General features: G+C 39.6%; 1 protein-coding gene across 2 annotated transcripts in view; it reads right to left on the reverse strand.

Annotated features, from left to right (window-relative positions):
* The window catches only part of GNPTAB (N-acetylglucosamine-1-phosphate transferase subunits alpha and beta), a 65,640-nt gene that overhangs the window by 36,268 nt on the left and 9,574 nt on the right, over positions 1 to 19,798 (reverse strand). For both annotated transcript variants that reach the window (XM_074940538.1, XM_074940530.1), the window contains exons 2-7: positions 17,681 to 17,766; positions 6,167 to 6,286; positions 4,602 to 4,643; positions 3,104 to 3,309; positions 930 to 994; positions 489 to 623 (exon numbers count right to left, since the gene is read on the reverse strand). In XM_074940538.1, coding sequence (XP_074796639.1) covers positions 489 to 623; positions 930 to 994; positions 3,104 to 3,309; positions 4,602 to 4,643; positions 6,167 to 6,286; positions 17,681 to 17,766 — 654 coding nt within the window. The remainder of the gene's footprint in view (positions 1 to 488; positions 624 to 929; positions 995 to 3,103; positions 3,310 to 4,601; positions 4,644 to 6,166; positions 6,287 to 17,680; positions 17,767 to 19,798) is intronic.

Raw genomic sequence — 19,798 nt, forward strand, 5'->3', positions numbered from 1 at the left:
GTGTTCTAACCAGTACAAACTCTTCCAAATGCAAAGAGAAAAGAAGTCTAGACAGGACCTTACACGAACAATGCAAGTCTTCCAATCAAATTTAGATAGGCAAGTACCAAGGGACTGTTCTGCCAGAAAGGAGACTGCTGTGAATGTGTCTTGGAGAAATTGACACAGCCAGTACTTCAGTTTTTGAACAACTGAAAGGTAGCAACCTAACCTCCACAGCTTGGACAGCCATTAGATACACAATTGTGGAAGCAATTTTGAAAGCAATTACTTGAGGCACTATCCTGATGTACTTCATGACGCAAGAACATAGATGGACGAAAATAAACTTAAGGGCAGGGGAGAGAAAGATGATGACTATCAGCAAAAGCCATAGTATAAGCTTGAAGGTCATGCACTGAAGTTTTGGCATCCGACTGGCCAGGATCTCTCTGTAAAAAGAATTCCAAAACAATGTAATCAAACTACTCTCCCCTGCAAGTTCTTACCAGTTTTATTTTAGAGGCCAAGTTCTCTGGTAGTTTTGCTCTTAGCTGATTTGTCTCTTTGAATGTAGCTGAAAATCCACGAAGGAAAGCCAAATCTTGCATTAACACTAAACCCGGTACTTCTTTGTCTGTGGTCTACAAGAAAAATAGAATTTCTAGTTAGTTCTCATTTTGTTTTTTTAAAACCCACAGTGATTCACTCACACATCTCTCAAACCTTTCTCCAGATAAGAGAGCTAATTTTGACACCTAACCCAAACCTCAAAACTAGAATACTTTATTTTATTTTTAAAAACTCTCTCACACTACTACACACAGGTTTAGGCAAACAGTGAAAGAAATACTTTTTAAAAATGTAGGAAAAGAAAATTAAATTTATACAACATCTGACAGTTTAGTTAAAAAATTTAAGTAATTAACTTAACTCTTAAATAAACATACCAAATAACCTCTCCATACTGTCTGTCTGCTGCTTTCTTTTAACATTCCAGAATGGGCATCTTCAGCTGAAATAAATAAATGGTTCCGGAGGTCACTATTTTAGTACATTCTATTAATTAAATTCATCTCTTGCAAATTAAAGCTTAAAATTTTACAAAAAAGAATGTGAATGGGTTACAGTGCCACAAGTTGTCTGCATTACTTATGAATTATTGGTTAGGTGGTGACAACTTGCTTGACACTATACATTAAGATAAATGAAGAAGTTGTACCTGCTCTGAGAATCTTTTATATAAATGCTAAATACCTAGACACTGCTGTTTGTTCTAAGGTAAAGAATATTAATTTTTGGCAAGTATATAATTTCCTGTTGAACAGTATTAGATCTAGTATTTAGTACAATACATTCAAAAAGGTTTTCTAGGGTTTATTCTCCTCTGTCTAAAAGATCAACTTTCTAAAATTATCAGTACAATACTGAAAATGTTATCGAATACAGCAATTTACCTGTAATGTCAAATTCATATAATAACTAATCTTAGCAGTGATATAATCCTTTTCAGCAAAGAATCCCAAAAAGCTTTATAACTAACTCTGGGAGGTAATACCATTTTACAGACAGACAGACTGAGGAAAAGGAGTTAAAATGATTTGCCAAGGTCAAGCAGCAATTCAATGGCAGAGACAGAAATAGAGCACAGGAGACTGCATTCACAGTACTGTACAAGACAACATCACCTGAACAAATGGTTGGAGTCTGACAATTATTTAAAAAAAAATAAATTGGAATTTAAGGTTTAACATAATGTTCTACCATGTTAGTGCCTTGTATTCGGTAGGCAGGCCAATAAAGGAGATGCTTCTAATGTAGTGGACAATGGTCCAACTTTCCCTGCTCCTAAGCATCCACAAGTGTCTGGAGTAGGAAGAGGACTATATTTTACAGGAGACAGTTTATTTTCCCAGAGTAAGGGTCAGCATGGTGTACACCAGTGGCTCTCTACCTTTCCAGAATACTGTACCCCTTTTCGGAGTCTGATTGGTCTTGCGTACCCCCAAATTTCACTTCACTTAAAAACCACTTGCTTACAAAATCAGACATTAAAAATACAAAAAAGTGTCACAGCACACTATTACTGAAAAATTGTTTACTTTCTCATTTTTACCATATACAATAAATCAACTGGAATATATATATTATACTTACATTTCAGTGTATAGTACACAGAACAGTATAAACAAGTCATTGTCTGTATGAAATTTTAGTTTGTAGTGACTTTGTTAGTCCTTTTTATGTAGCCTGTTGTAAAATTAGGCAAATATGTATATGAATTGATGTACCCCTTGGAAGACCTCTGCATATCCCCAGGGTTATGTGTACCCCTGGTTGAGAACCACTGGTGTACTTAATAACCAACTATTTGTACATATGTCTGAAGAGGTATGGAAAACTGGAGTACCTACAAAGGAAGCAACATGGACGTTCACAACATACAGGTTGGCAAAACTTCAAAATTCCACTTAAAAGCTTACAGGACTCAAAAAAAATCAGCACCTTGAAGTACAGATTGATGAGAGTACACTCCTTCTGTCACAGTAGCCTTAAAGTGCATGTTTTTAAGAATTCCATGTGCACTTCAACAGGAAAATACTCCGTTAACAACAAACATACAGTTATGTCAGCTTTGTCAGCATGGCCTTTTTTCCTTTAGCTTTATTAAATGCAGTCTATTATTTGTTTACTGTAGCACCCGCTACATGGTAAGTGGTTTCCAGAGAGACAAAAAGGAACAGTCCACCAGGACAGACAGATGATGCTACGAAACAAAGGGCTGACCCTGTAAAGAAGGCCAAAGGCCCAAGCACAGCCTGCTGTTGATTTCAGCTAAGAATGGCGGCTGGGATAGGAAGGAATACTGACAAACCATGCAAGCTTCTTGGTCAGTCTAAAAAGAGCAGGTATGAAGCAAAATCAGGCATGGGGGTATTCACCAAAAGAGCTGGACATGGACCCCAGGCATGGCTGCGCAGGAAAGGCCCTGTGAAAAAAGCTAGAGACTGGTCTGGGGTAAGAAGTTGTTTGGAGAAAGGCCCAGTTCACCTTGCAACGCTAGTACCAAGAAAAATATTGGTTTTCCCTCTGATGATTGAAAACACAACGAACCAGTTCTTACCTTCCTTAGGACTGTCAAAAACAACTACTGTCACATTGGTAGAAGGATTTTTTGGTTTTGCTACAAAGAATATATTGTTAGCAGCTTGTAAAGAAGGATGAACAGATTGCAGGTCCTTCAGAGTGATGTTGGCAGGCACGGCAGGGTCTAGGACAAGCATTGGCACTTTAATGCAGTGTGTCAATAAACACTCCAGGTGCTTCTCACTAGAACAAAATATCAAAAGTATATTTAATACCAATAGAAAATTAACATATCGTTAACATTTGGGAGACACAATATACAGAAGTCTGCTAGCAGCATTTCTTTGAATACTTCTGACCATGTTTCTGTAAAATCTGACCCCTGTTATATTTGTAAGTGGCTTACTATTCTGGAAGAAGGAAAGAGGGTTGTTTTGCTAAAAAAAAATCCTATTGCTATAACTTTAACTCATCCACATTATCGCTGACTTTATCTCCTCACCACCCCAAAGAAAACCAGAAACAATTTTTTAAAAGTTCCTGTTTACTGTGTTAACATTTGTAAAAACTGTGGTTTAACCCAAATGATCTTCAAACTACAGCAAACCAAGCAAAGTGCCATGCAGAATGGAGGGTGGGGATCTATATTATCCCTGCGCCATTAATAGCCCTTCATCCCCCAGCTAACCGTAAAAAGGCAGTTTTCCGAACAGCCTATGAGAAATCTGGCCCACAGTATGGACTATAACAACCAGATTTGCCATCCTGAAAGAAGGAATGCCAGAGGGGTGACCTTGGTAAGCATCATTTGTTCAGAGAGTATCACAACTTTCCATCCCCATATTTTTAAATATATTTTTAAAACATTGAGTCAAGTTCATATCAGAAAGGCCATTCTTGTTGGGGAAAGCCCAGACAGTGACTAAAAATCTTCACACAAGCATATTATGAAGCATTTGGAATAAAGCTCTAAACAGCTGGTACAATTAAATTTCGGATTTTATTCCCTTTGTCCATTTCCGGGAAATATTGTGGAAATCTTTACATAGCTCCTGAGACCTATGATCAACTAGAACAGAAAAGCTGTAATGTAATATCTAGAATGAAATACATACTGACATGGCACCTCTATATTATATGCAGTTACTTGTAACACTATGCAGGTAGAAGGAAAGGTGAACACAGTATAAAGGAGAGAATCTTTAATGCTTTTGGGTTATACAGGACTATGTTTAATATATATTGGGCCAACCTTTAAAGTGTAAATTATGTGAAAACAGAGACAACAAGTCCACAATTTCTAAACATTACAAACTTTCACTTGTGGAGAAGCACACCCATTTTCACAATATACTCATTATCTTTGTTCAGTGCAAATATTTGTGATTTTAAATTGTTTGAAATGATACAAAAGATAAGAATGCACTGGTCACCAGAGAGCAAACATACCACATAAACTGAAATTAATTTCAAACAAAAACGTAAGCCATCTCTTGCTTTCTTTGACTTCATTATTTAGGGCTAAAAAAGTTTACCTTTTCTTAGGTGGTTCTGTTGTATTTTTCCCAAGCATTTCCCTAAACAAAAAAAAAGTTACATTAAATTACCCTGAGTCAATTATAAAGAATTTGGGCTGAATATTCAGACACCTGGGCACAGAATGTCTTGTGAAACTGAATGATTTCTATAACAGAACACTCCGCTATAATTACTCCAGAGGACATGAAGGAAAATGTATTTGCAGAGGAAGGAAACACACGATCTTGTGAATAAGGCATATGACAGGGACTCAGGTGACCTATCTGACTCTCCTCCAGCCTTCCCATGTGAGCTTTGGTAAGGCATTCAATTTATGTGTCTCAGTTTCTCCATCTATAAAATGGAGATGATAATATTTCCTTACCTCACATTGGTATTGGGAGGCTAAATTTATTAATATTTGTAAAACACGAGGAAAAACTAGATTAGATTAGATTAGATATGCAAAAATTGTAAGGTTATCAGAGCCAGGATTATGCCCATATTGGAAAGCAGCTAGCACATTCTGACAGGTATTGCTATGTAAACAATAATAATAAAATATTAATAAAATGCCACATGAACACTGAACTTCACTTTTCAATTGGACAATTAATGTTAACAACCTAGCTACAGACCGTAACATATGAAAAATGGATGAATGTATTACCTTTTATTTACTTTTGTTGTTGTTGTTTTTAATTACAACTGAACACTATAACAGCTTGAGTAACAGCATGAGATGATTTTCTAGGTGGTGAATAGATTAGGTAAAAAGCCTGAAGAGTTGCCCACCAAGAACTGAATCAAGTGTTCCTGGACAACATAACCTGCAGCAGCAGCAGCAGCATTTGTTTTCTGAATAGTGGGCTGCCTAGCGTTTGAAGTCTTTGGTGGATAATTTTATAATACAATCAAGTTTAAATAGGTGTGTCCAGAACAAGCTAATACCTAAAAAACTGAAGCCTTGAATGTTGCAATGCATGATTTTCGCAGTTCCCGTGCCCTGTAGAGCTAACTAATCTGTTTTATATCTTCAAGTGATGTATATCCTTCTCTGCATAGTCTTAGTTTTTATGATACTCAAAATTGAACTTTAAAAGGAGCACTCGAGCACAGGTTTTAATAGAAGTTTTTAACAAAGCCCAAATACAAAGAAATGTTTCATTGTGCTTTCAAAAAGTTTGGCATAAATAAGGTTTTCTCCTATTTAAAAAAAAACTCTCTCTTGCAGAGTTCTGAAACTAAACCAAATTTAGTTATTATTTGCAGAGAGCCACTTTTGTGCATGGCACTTAAAAAACAAGAGATATGACAAGGTCACAATAAATTAATATTTTCTTTGTATTTGAAAGGCTGCCCGAATAGTCAGCTCTTCCCTGCTGGAAGGAGTTTTGAAAGAAGTTCATTTTGGTGAAGGCCAAGTGTATAAGAACAAGGAAATAAAACTGACAAGTCTTAGTTTGGCTGTCCATGCAGAGTAACATGGCAAAAAGAAAAAAGAAAATGGAGAGTATCCATTAAGCATTACTGCAGCCAGCTAGAAACAACTGTATTATGTCTCCATTGAACAGATTCTTACCTCATTATTTTCTGTTCTTCCTCCATCTGTTCTCTAACCTGTTGCAATTCTTTGATCAGCTCAACATCTGTGCCATTCACCCAGGTGTACACCACATCAATTGGCATGGGCAAACAGAGTCTACATAAACCACAAGGAAGAGCAGTATAACCTATTTACAAGTGTATGACAGTAGCATGGATTACATTGTAATACAAAAGACAGTTGAAACTCATTGACTCTGTGTTAAAAACTGAACAAAGTAAAACGCTGCTCTCTGTCTGTGTATTATCATCCCAATTATACAAAAGCTTTTAACACAACACTGCAGAAGTAAAACTAAGAGAAGGCGATAGACAAAGTGATCATCTGCATCAAACTTAACTAGTGGTCAAAATGTTAGTTATACTCAATGAGAGAATGCTTTAACATGTTCCTATTTCACTCCAATTTTTTATCCAATGACTTTGAATAACCTCCTATTAAAATAATCGTCTTTCAAATCCTCCACGTAAAGATCCAGGCACACTCTTAGTACATGGACTACTCAGATGAGGACAAAACAGTCTGAAGTACAGAGACTATTTTGAATCACGCCTTTATTGTTGGTAAATTATATAGAACAAGAGAAAAAAAGACAAGACAAGGGATGAAATTCTGGTCCCATTGACTTAAACGAGACCAGGATTTCACTCCAGGAGTCTCTCTTGGGTAATAGCATTGAGTTTAATTAACCAACAGCTAAAGCAGGGTCCATAATATAGACTCTAGACAACAGCGGACAAATTCATCCCTGATCCAATTCTAGTGTCTTGAGTTGCACTCCCATAAGGCATCTGGAGAGATTACAGGTCTTCTAGCAAACTTGGTTCAGAAGCAGCAATAGCAGTTTAGAATAAATTAGTAAGAAAATTTACCTGAAAATTTCCTTTCTTCAAGTAATAAGGTCCACAGACCTGTTACAATGGGTACTTCAGCCTACTTGCAGCTTGGGGGAAGAACCAGAACTGACAGATACTGGCAACAGGGAAATGCCCCACCTATTGAAGTGCCCTCCAACTGATATAACTTCCACAGCCAGGATAATTCAAATCTACTTTCTTAAATTACATATTGTGCTAAACATACTTTCAGGAAAATTACAATTATTTTTCCTGCTGCAGAGCATAATAAATTCAACCTAATAACAAATCCAAACTCTTGGATGTCAATTTCCATTTCTATTCTGGATGATCCATTTGTTTCCAGGGTTGACTGGGTCTGTGAACCTTATTACTTGAAGAAAGGAATTTTTCAGATGAGCACAGATAAATTTCCCTATTTTTCTTCATGCCAAAGTCCACAGATCTTTTACACTGGGATTTTAATAGCAGTGTGTCTTTAGGGTGGGAAGCAGGGTCATGCTTTAAATATGGACATCCAAAATGAGGTAGACTATATATAAGACCTCCATCTTCCCCTGGGTACTAAGGCATGGAGAAGACCTCTGCCAACAGAAAAGAAATGGTATTAGCTAAAACTAGATGCCCAATATGTAGAATTTAGTGAACTAATATCATAGGTGCTAGAACTAGGGGTGCTGCTTGAAGTAGTTTCCATTATATCCAGGGTTTACAGTTTTGTATAGTGGGGGTGCTGAGAGCCATTGAACCAATTGTCCAGCATTCCTGCTAATGCCCATCTAGCAGATCTCAGTACAAAAAAGACATGCCCTGAGATTATCAGTGCTTCTAATGACTGGACTCTGATACTTAACCAAAGAAGGAATGTTTCTTGAATTTACTTAGGGAACAAATTACAGTTGTGAGGACTACCATTCTGATATAAAAGTACAACAGTGGGTCTTATTAAAGAAACTCCCAACTTCACATAAAAGCTCACCTGATTAAAGATAACAGCCATCAGAAGGCCTATTCTATTGGCTAGGAAATATAATGACACCTCTTACAGGGGTTCGATTTGGGTAGTGCTGTAAGGAGCAGAATAATTCCAAGGTTGTGCTCTATGGCCATGCAGGGTGGGAATAAGGTTGATGCCGTAAGCATTTAATGTTGGGATTTGTCCAAAACTTCCTTTTTTTGAACACGCTGAGAACATTATAGTATAAAGACTTGACCAGGCTGCTATAGGGATGGCAGGAGGGGGATGAAGCTGAACCCAGAGACCCTTTACTGTACACGCTGTGTTGGCAGTGTCTGTGCTGTGTGTGATGCCCTCCACCCATGGCCTGCAGGGAAGTAGAGGTGAAGAAGGCGGCTGAGGTCCACAATCAGAGATGAGGTTGCTGGTGTAGATTATGGGGACATAGGCAAGATCTTCCATCTGGCGTGCCCCCCTTCTGGCTTCACTCCTCTGAGTTAAGATGGGAGAGGCGGGGCTGCCTGCCCCAGAACCAGTTCTTTTCTGGTCTTGCATGCTTCCCTTCCTGCCAGGGGAGGGAGCTGTGGTGACCACATCCAGCCTGGGATGCATCTTGTCCATCAGAACTCCTTTCCCACCCAGGGAGGTAACCCTGCCTAACCTGCTGAGAGGGAAACTGCATCCCCACATAGTCAGCAGAGCTCCCCAGTGAGACACATGTTAAGGGGGGAGCGAGAGACTCAACCCCTTAACCGTAGCCCCTGGCTTTCTGAGCTTTCTCCCCTTGAAGTCTGCAAGGGTGCCAGCCACTGCAAACGCCTCAGAAGGGGAGTTGGAGCTGAGGGGACAAATCTCCCAAAAATGCAGCTCTGGGACACGGCTGGAAATTAGCCAGAAAAATTATTTAAGATGAATTTTAGCAACAAATTTGAAATAAATTTTGGAATTTCACTCCAAAAATCTATGCAGCATGAGGGTATGGCAGAGCTGCCTGTCACCATGGGGGAAGAGCAAACTGGAGGGAATTTCAGGAGGCAAGACTTTCCCCTGCTGTCAGTGACTGGCAGAGCTGATTCTGCCCCCAAGCTACAAACAGGCTGATGTACCCACTGTAGTTGATCTGTGTACTTTAGTATGAAGAACAAGTATTTTAAACTATCCTTTTGGGGTTTTGCATTTTAAGGGCTACATTCTGCCACCATTACTCATGTGGAGTAGTTGTCCTATGGATAGGCTACTAAACACATTCAGGGTGACAGATGTAACCCTAAGATTGGACAGCCCTGTTATAGTACAGTAACTCCTCACTTAACATTGTAGTTATGTTCCTGAAAAATGCAACTTTAAGTGAAACGATGTTAAACGAATCCAGTTTTCCCATAAGATTTAACGTAAATGCGGGGGGTTAGGTTCCAAGGAAATTTTGGGGGGCAGACAAAAGGCATTATATACTGTACAGTACTGTACTGTGGTTGGGAAGTGCCCCTGGCTTACCCCACACAGGCACAGCCCGCTGCAGGCAAGGACGCTAGGAAGCAACTTCGCAGCAGCAGTGGCAGCTTACCCGGAGAAGAACAAGTGCCGACTTTGCTGGGGGATGCTCCAGGCACGCCTCTTCCCGTCACTGCTCCACTCCAGGCCCACCTTTTCCCACCTCCTCTCCGGAGCACCCTGCATCCCCGCTCCTTCCCCACCCCCAGAACGTCCTAAGCGCTGGGAGGGAGCGGGAGGAGGAACTTGTGCAATGCTCCCTTGTAAAGTCGCTGCTCTCCCACAAAATCTTACATGCAGTGTACAGAGCAGGCAGCCAGACGACATTCTAAGGGAGCATTGCACAACTTTAAACTAGCATGTTCTCTAATTGAGCAGCGATGTAACTTTGAAACAACGTTAAGCAGGAGGACGTTAAGTGAGGAGTTACTGTATGACCAATTAACATCACAAATTTTCTCCTAACACACATCATTGTGAGAGAAAACAAATGCCCCACACTTCTACTGTCCATAGTCTTCACCATGATAGCTTTTAACTTTGGCTTAATCAAAAAACTACCTGATTCAGAATAATGGTTTTCAGTCATCCTGTTCTATCCAAGTCAACTGCATAAAATAATTTAATAATATGCATATACTTAAGCCAAAACCTGTACTTACAACCCAGTGCAATTCCCCCTGTAATCAGAAATCAACTCCACTGAAGCAGAATTTAGTCCTTATCTTTCACTGTCTCCATCTAAACTTGAGTTTTTTGAACGTACAAAAACTCAGAATTTGACTGAACTTTTTTTAAAAATTAACACCCCCCTGCATAATAGTCTTTCAGCCAAAAAAGAAGTCAGCAAGGTCTGAATTTATAACAGACTTTTGTTAAACATTCAAACACCAAAAAGTACTAGCTAAATAAATACAGGGTTTGTTCCAGCCAAATAAAAATGAACTTCCAATACTGATCTGGATTCATCAGGTTTGACTAGTTTTTGTTAGGTTCAGTGCCTCTACAAAATTTAGTTTTAGCTAAGCAAATTTATTATGTCTATTCAAAGTCTTGAAATGCTGACACTCAATGTTAGGCTATTTATGATCTCAGAGCATTGTATTACTTTTAATCAGTAAGGCTTGAATACATTTCTTAGTGAGATTGGTAGATTTGTGTTCTCACATGAATGACACGACACTCATGCCCTGAGAAAACAAACTCATTTCCTCTTGATCTATCAACTGCTTTTAATATTGTTGACCACAAGGTGGTGTTGGCAAGGATAGATGGTATTTGAAGGGGAAAGAACAGAACTGCTCAACAGGACAGACATTAACGGATAATTGTTCCACTGTCTCAAGAGCTCTCTCACATAGCAGTACTGCAGAGCCTTAGTCTGTCATTCCTGTTTAACGTGCACGTGAGGTTGCTAGAAGAGACTGAGAAACTATCTGGATTGCAGTCCCAGCAGTATGCGAGAAAAACTCAGGTCTACAGCTCAGCTTTACCAGACCTGGAGATAAAAGTTTAGTTAATTGGTTTTCCTAGCGTCTGGTCAGGTGTGAAAGTCAGTTAGCTGAAACTCAGATAAGACAAAGGTTATGCTGGAAAAAATCAACCACAGAAAATAACTGTTTCTGCAATTGTTCACAATCTAAAGGTGCCTTTTGGATCATCAGCTACTTCTGGGTGTTCAATATAGCAGTGGTGGTCAACAATGTTTCTATCTTCACTTGGCTTGGAAGTTGCAATGTTTCCTTTTTTATTCCTATTCCACCACAGCTATCTGTGCTTTTGTCACCTCTGGAATGGATTACAATAATGCATTCTGCATGAGACGACTCCTGAAACACACAGAAAGCTCTATTTCTGGGGACTACAGATATTCACTCTGCAGTAGAAAGAACAAGGAGTACTTGTGGCACCTTAGAGACTAACAAATTTATTTGAGCATAAGCTTTCGTGGCTAAAGCCCACTTCATCAGATGCATGCAGTGGAAAATATAGTAGGAAGAGATAGATAGATAGATAGATACACAGAGAACATGAAATAACGAGGGTTATCATACCAGCTCTAATGAGACCAATCGATTAAGGTAGGCTATTATCAGCAAGAGAAAAAAAACTTTTGAAGTGATAATCAGGATGGCCCATTTCAAACAGTTGACAAGAAGGTGTGAGTAACAGTAGGGGGAAAATTAGCATGGGGAAATAGTTTTTAGTTATTGTAATAACTCATCCACTCCCAGTCTTTATTCAAGCCTAATTTAATGGTGTCCACTTTGCAGATTAATTCCAGTTCTGCTGTTTCTTGTTGGAGTCTGTTTTTGAAGTTTTGCTGTTGAATAATTGCAACCTGAAGCAAACACTCACCAGCAACCACACCACACAACAAAAACACTAACCCAGGAACCTATCCTTGCAACAAAGCCCATTGCCAACTCTGTCCACATATCTATTCAAGGGACACCATCATAGGACCTAATCACATCAGCCACACTGTCAGAGGCTCATTCACCTGCACATCTACCAATGTGATATGCCATCATGTGCCAGCAATGCCCCTCTGCCATGTACACTGGCCAACCGGACAGTCTCTACGCAAAAGAAAAAATGGACACAAATCAGATGTCAAGAATTATAACATTCAAAAACCAGTTGGAGAACACTTCAGCCTCCCTGGACACTCAATTACATACCTAAAAGTCACAATTATTCAACAAAAAAACTGCAAAAACAGACTCCAACAAGAAACAGCAGAACTGGAATTAATTTGCAAAGTGGACACCATTAAATTAGGCTTGAATAAAGACTGGGAGTGGATGAGTCATTACACTAACTAAAAACTATTTCCCCATGCTAATTTTCCCTCTACTGCTACTCACACCTTTTTTTCAATTGTTTGAAATGGGCCATCCTGATTATCACTTCAAAAGTTTTTTTTCTCCTGCTGATAATACCCCACCTTAATCGATTGGTCTCATTAGATCTGGTATGGCAACCCCCATTTTTTTCATGTTCTCTGTATATCTATCTTCCTACTATATTTTCCACTACATGCAACTGATGAAGTGGGCTTTAGCCCATGAAAGCTTATGCTCAAATACATTTGTTAGTCTCTAAAGTGCCACAAGTACTCCTCGTTCTTTCTGCTGATACAGACTAACATGGCTACCACTCTGAAACCTGTCACTCTGCAGTGTGTCACATGGAGTTTATTTCACCTCTGCGTCACGGAATTGCACTGGCTTCTGATATATTAATAGGTGTAATTTAAGGTGTTTTTGACCCATCATGGCTTAGAATCTGAGTAACAAGAGCTCTTTTTATGGGTTGTGACTGGATGGATTATTCAGGCAGACAATCTCTAGATTTGTATGTCTAGATCCTGCGAGTTTTAAGTGGAAGAGCATTGACTCTGGAATTTGCTTCCCTCCTTAGTCCAACAAAGCCTAAGTATGTTGACTTTCTGGGTATAGTGCAAGGCCTATTAACTCATTCTTCTTTTGAGGAGCTGAATTGAAAAATAATCTCAATTCCAATTCTTTCTTAAATAATGGGAGATTTTTAGTGCTAGTTTTGACTGTTAAAATGTATTATTTTTAAACTGTCACTAACAGTAAATATGGATATATCATATCAATTAGAAGTACAATATAAGCTACTATATTTAAAATGTGCCTATTACAGTACTGCCCTATTCAGCCACATAATTTGTAAATTAAATTAAGGAAAGAAACATTTTATGGTTATATGTATTTGGTTATAAAAATATTATGTCTCAGTTATAATACTGGTTTGACAAGTCTGTTCTCCATTAGCAGGGAATATAAAACAACCACTGTCTACAAGATTAGAAAAAATATCATCATAATTTCACTTAACTGTTTGTATGTGCATAATCTGAAGGCTGCTTTAAAAACTGTTTCCAAACTCTCATCTATACATATTTTTTTTCTTAAAACGATTCCATATAAACCTAACATTGTTGTGGGATTAATGGTTACTAATAAAAAATAAGTATTTTACAAAGGTTATACCTAATAGAGTACAGTGATTAACTAACACTAGGATTATTCAATAGCATTAAGGGAGAAAATTGTAGTTCTTTAGTCAATCTTTTTCCAAGTTTTTAGTAAATTTTGCATTGCCTCTTCAAAAAATAACTTACAGACTTTTAAATCTCAAAAGGTATGTTATCGTATTATTGCGCTTTAAAATTAAAAGGGAATAAAAAAGGCTACTTCAGCATCTTCCTCCTCAATTGCTCAGTATAAAGTCTCTCCACGAGGTGTTCTGCATAAAGCGGATCCCTTTACATATCTGACGTGGAATTTAATATTAAATGAAACTTTGAAATTTGGGAGGTTTCCAGTCAATAAAACAATTGTCTTTTTTTTTTTTAAAAGTGTTACGTTTACCATACTTCCTCCTCTCCCTCACAAGGCCCCACTTCCCAGTTGCCAGCCAAAGAAGTTGGGGGTGTCAGATCTTGTTTGACCAGGAATTGGGAGCGGATAGCTCTGAAGAGGGCATTTAGTTGCAGCTATAGGAATTTGTTGCTTCTGTCATTGGAGATCCAGAGCCTGCCAGGCTCACCTCCTACAGCTGGTTCTATATTTGTGTGGTGAGGCTCAGAGTAGATAAGAACTCTCTTAACCACCTTCACCTGCTGGCACAGTCCTACTACAAGCCCTAGCTCTTTCCCCTCCCCACCTCAGCTTTCCAATTTCTTCCCATCTCCCTGGGCCCAGATTACAACTCTGCTACTCCATTCCCGATGCCTGGAGCCCCACTCTGTTCCTTCTTGGCTCTATATCTCCTGCATCTTTTTCCCTCCCCAGCCTCACTCATCTTCTTCCCCTCCTTCCCACCTATTTGTGGCCTTCACTTGCTGTGTCATAATCAATTTTAATTGTATGCTCTATGGTACTGGGCAGGGACTATCTCATCACTTGCTCTGTTTGGTACCTAGCGCTTTTTGGAACACTCAAATATTATTTGGTCATGTCCCAGAACGGCATACAATATAAATTCAACATGCCACAACAAGCAAGGGTTGTTAATAGATGGAGGAGGAAGGACAGAGGTGAAAATCATACAATCATACAGTTAACATGTAGATTCTCACATGCAAGACTGAATCAGCAAGTTTTTAAGATTATTAATAAGAGGAGGAAAGTGATCTGTTGAACAGTTTTGGGGTAAGCATTATACATACCACAGACAGCATGAAAGGAAAACAAAGAGAAGGCAAGGAGGAGGTATTGAGGCTAATGTGTCTCATGGGAATGCTGAAAAAGACCAGGCTGGAGATGAAAGAAAAGCTGCAATGTTGAGCCTTAAAGGCAAGAATAAGAAATTTTTCTTGTCCTTACAACTACTTAGTACAATTTCTTATAATTATTAATAATAAAATCACCAGTTTTTTTAAATCACTCACAAAATAAAAATGTGTACTTTTTTTAAGCATAAGTATGTGTTCCTATGTACATAAGTCAAATTTTAACTTTATGATGTTATTGAAGAAAGTCACATCATAATGTATAATAGTTTGTCAAGGAATTCATAGATACTAAGGTCAGAAGGGACCATTATGATCATCTAGTCTGACCTCCTGCACAACACAGGCCACTGAATCTCACCCACCCACTCCTGCGAAAAACCTCTCACCTATGTCTGAGCTATTGAAGTCCTCAAATCGTGGTTTAAAGACTTCAAGGAACAGAGAATCCTCCAGCAAGTGACCCGTGCCCCATGCTACAGAGGAAGGCGAAAAACCTCCAGAGCCTCTTCCAATCTGCCCTGGAGGAAAATTCCTTCCCGACTCCAAATATGGCGATCAGCTAAACCGTGAGCATATGGGCAAGATTCACCAGCCAGATACCCAGGAAAGAATTTTCTGTAGTAACTCAGATCCCACCCCATCTAACATCCCATCACAGGCCATTGGGCCTATTTACCATGAATATTTAAAGATCAATTAATTATCAAAATCATGTTATCCCATCATACTATCTCCTCCATAAACTTATCGAGTTTAATTTTAAAGCCAGATAGGTCTTTTGCCCCCACTGCTTCCCTTGGAAGGCTATTCCAAAAGTTCACTCCTCTGATGGTTAGAAACCTTCGTCTAATTTCAAGTCTAAACTTCCCAATGACCAGTTTATATCCATTTGTTCTTGTGTCCACATTGGTCCTGAGCGTAAATAATTCCTCTCCCTCAGAGATGTTCTTTTATTGTTTTTAAAAGGCACTACACCAGAGATCTAAACAAAGTAGAAAATGTACTAGCATTTTCCCAAAAACTGTACTGCCCTCTGCCGTAAACTGCTTGATCACTTGATATCTGAAAGAGGTGTGTTTTACTTTCCGTCCATTTAAATATTTGTTTACTTTCATGGGAACAATTCTCCGAAGCCCAATTTGTTGTGGGTCCCTCCTTTTCATTCAGTTTCATTTCAGAGCATAAACACAGACAGGACAGAAAGTATCAAAATAAGAAGTCCTCTATCTACAGGTTATACAAAAAGCAAAAGTCACATCATGTCTGTAAAACCTCACCAAAAGATTCCACCAGCCCCACACTGATTCAGCTCATGTGCTAAGGATATCCAGTTAATCATATTCCCAGGATTAGGTAACAAGGAAGACTTGTACTACAGTAGCTGACAGATGCAAGAAAAATACACCCCTAAACCAAAGTCATTTTTGGTATGCCAATTCCAGGAAAACTGCAATATGGAATAGCTAATTGTATTCAAATCTCCTGACAAACCTCCCAATACCACGGACCCCTTCCTATCACACCTGACAGAGCAAGTGTAAAGACAAGCTAATGAACTCCAAATACTGAGCAGCTCTGGTGCCTACTGTGAAAACTTTAGGACTTGCCCAGTAACCAGTTACACTCATTCACTGATCCTTCAGCTCAAGAGTGGCAAAAGTCTCCTCTAAAAGGAAGCATTCCCTGAAGAACCAAAGCAGAAAAGAATTAGGCTGCACATTGCAAAACAGAAAACTGACTATATCCATACAACAGTGCTGAGATTTTCATGCCCTTTTTGGACAGACCCCACTGTTTTATCTAAATCCCTGTACCCAGTTTACCATAGTGACAGGCATTTTAGAAAAGGATATGAATAGGGACAGACAGACCAAAAAGCTCCACTGCATAGTTCTGCAGAAACATTTCAGCTCTAAACTAACGATTATCATCTAAAAGAGCTCGAAAAGTGCCCACTTTGCTTTATCTACTGATCTTTTTGGGGGTGGGGAGGTGAGCGGAAGCAGTGGGAGGTCTAACACACAACAATAAAATGTACAGTAGAGAGCAATCCTGTACTAGCAGGGGGATGGACTACTTGATCTAACCACTTACCCCTACCCAACTAATTTATATGGTCCTATGACCCAAAACATTTTAACTCTGATTCAGCATCTGGTTTTCAGTGAGGTCCTCTTTTTTAGACAAGTTTCCAGCTGAGTTTACTGAGGCTAAAAGAAACCAAACGACTTACCCTAAGTAGCTTCTCGCACATTACAGCCCACAGGCATACTGACTTCCTGAACAGTAGACCCCATGATTATTCAAAACGTGAAATAAAAGACTCTAAGAAGCCTCCCAAGAGTTGTCACAACTGAAGAATAACTATTCATATGACTCAGGCTTCACTCTGATGTGACCAGTTTCTCTGATTTAAAATTATTCCGTTTAAAAGGGCCTCTTTCTCCATGCCTTGTGACATTTTCCACTTAATAATAACCTCCATACAAGATGAAGGAAAACTTACAACATATGGAAAACAAAACTTCCTGATACGTAAAAATAAACCAAGTTGGAACTTTACTTGTGTATTTATATGTACACACTTTAATATGCGAAATTAGTCACTTTTCCCTTCTGCAGTGCTAAAAAGAACTATTTTGTTCAGTCCAGACTGAAGTGCTAATGTAGTATAAAAATTGCTATTAAACAAGTTTAAAATCCGAGTTCTCATATCACTATCGGTTCCAATTTACATTTTCTGATTTAATACATAAAGTGTAAAATCAAATACAACTTTAGTACAGACTTAAAATTTGTAGGAGGAAAAACATCCACCTATACAGTATGTTACTGCATCTTAAACATCTGGCAAACACACCAAATAGCTCAATATGCAACACTATAACCCCAAGAGTTACACCAGAGCTTACCGATTCTGAAATGATTTGCCAGCAATGTTGTCTCTATAAGAATCAAACAAAACATGATACTGGTCTCGACTCCACTCCAGGACAACCTACAAAGAAAGAAAACTTGGAGTCACATTCTTTTTAAATTAGAATTAATGATAATTTACTTCTCTCCCTTCAAAACCTTTACTATTTTATTTTTATATAAATATAAAAATAAAATTCAGGTCTGATGTGCATGTTAGTACACACAAACTGGAAATTAACCAAAGAAAAAATGTCACATTTAATCTCCAAGCACAGATCAAACCTGAAACCCAGGACACACTAAGTAATGACACAAAGAGAATGCCCATAGACTGTAGTTCAGCTGGGAGACATAAGGATTGCCATACCAGATCAGACCAATGGTCCATCTAGTCCATTATCCTAGCTCTGAGAGTGTTATTTTTGCCATTCCTGAAGTGTGGCACCCAGAACTGGACACAGTACTCCAGACAAGGCCTCACCAGTGCCAACTAGAGTGGGACAATCACCTCCCATATCTTACATATGACACTCCTGTTGATACACTCCAGAATGGTATGAGCCTTTTTCACAACTGCATCACATTGTTGACTTGTATTCAATTTGTGATCCAGTATAACCCTCAGATCCTTTTCTGCACTACCACCACCTAGCCAATTATCCCCCATTTTGTAATTGTGCGTTTGATTCTTGCTTACTAAGTGTAGTACTCGGCACTTGTCTTTTATTAAATTTCATCTTGCTGATTTCAGGCCAATTCTCCAGTTTATCAAGGTAGTTTTGAATTCTAATCCTACCCTCCAAAGTGTTTTCAATCCTTCCCCGTTTGTCATCTGCAAATTTTACAAGCATACTCTCTACTCTATTATCCAAGTCATTAATGACAATATAGAATAGTACTCCACTAGACATGTGCTCCCAGTTTGACAGTGAATCATCAACAATTCCTCTGAGCACAGTCTTTTGACCAGTTGTGCACCCACCTTATAGTAATTTCATATACACCACATTTTCCTAGTTTGCTTATGAGAACGTCTTGTGAGACTGTGCCTAAAGCCTTACTAAAATCAAGATATATAGCATCTACAGCTTCCCCCATCCACTAACCTACTACCCTGTCAAAGAAGGAAATTAGGTTGATTTGGCATGATTTGTTCTCGACAAATCCACATTGGCTATTACTTACAACCTTATTATCCTCTCGGTCAGGGGTGGGCAAACTACGGCCCAGGGGCCGCATCCAGCCCTCCAGATGTTTTAATCCAGCCCTTGAGCTCCCACCGGGAAGCAGGGTCCAGAGCTTGCCCCGCTCTGCATGGCTCCTGGAAGCAGCGGCATGTCCCCCCTCCGGTTCCTACACGTAGGGGCAGCCAGGGGGCTCTGCACACTGCCCCCTCCCAGGGTGCTGTCCCCGCAACTCCCATTGGCCAGGGACCACGGCCAATGGGAGCTACGGGGGGGTGCCTACAAATGGGACAATGCGTAGAGCTGCCTGGCCACGCCTTCGTGTAGGAGATGGAGGCGGGACATGCCACGGCTTCTGGGAGCTGCTTGAGGTAAGCACTGCCTGAAGCCTGCACCCTGGACTGCCTCCCGCGCCCCAACCCCCTGCCCCAGCCCTGAACCCCCTCCCACCCTCCGAACCACTCCGTCCCAGCCCGGAGCACCCTCCTGCATCCCCTCATCCCCCCCCCCACCCCAGAGTCCGCACCCCCAGCCAGAGCCCTCACCCCCTCCCGCACCCCAACCCCCAATTTCATGAGTGTTCATGGCCTGCTATACAATTTCCACACCCAGATGTGGCCCTCGGGCCAAAAAGTTTGCCCACCCCTGCTCTTGGTGCTTACAAATTCATTGTTTAATAATATTCTGAAGTATCCAAGTTAGGCTGACTGGTTTATAATTCCCCAGGTCCTCTTTGTTCCCCTTTAGAGGGACAGGTACTATGTTTGGCCTTCTCCAGCCCTCTGGGACTTCACCCATTGTTGGATCATATTAAAGAAGTTCTGTATTAAAATCACAAATGAGTTTGATTCCCCATAGTTTAAATTCCAGGGTATTACTAATTAAGAGGTCTCTTGGTTTTTGGTACTGTTTCTCTCCCTCTATGTG

The sequence above is a fragment of the Natator depressus genome, chromosome 1 (assembly GCF_965152275.1).
Source record: "Natator depressus isolate rNatDep1 chromosome 1, rNatDep2.hap1, whole genome shotgun sequence".
NCBI lineage: Eukaryota > Metazoa > Chordata > Testudines > Cheloniidae > Natator > Natator depressus.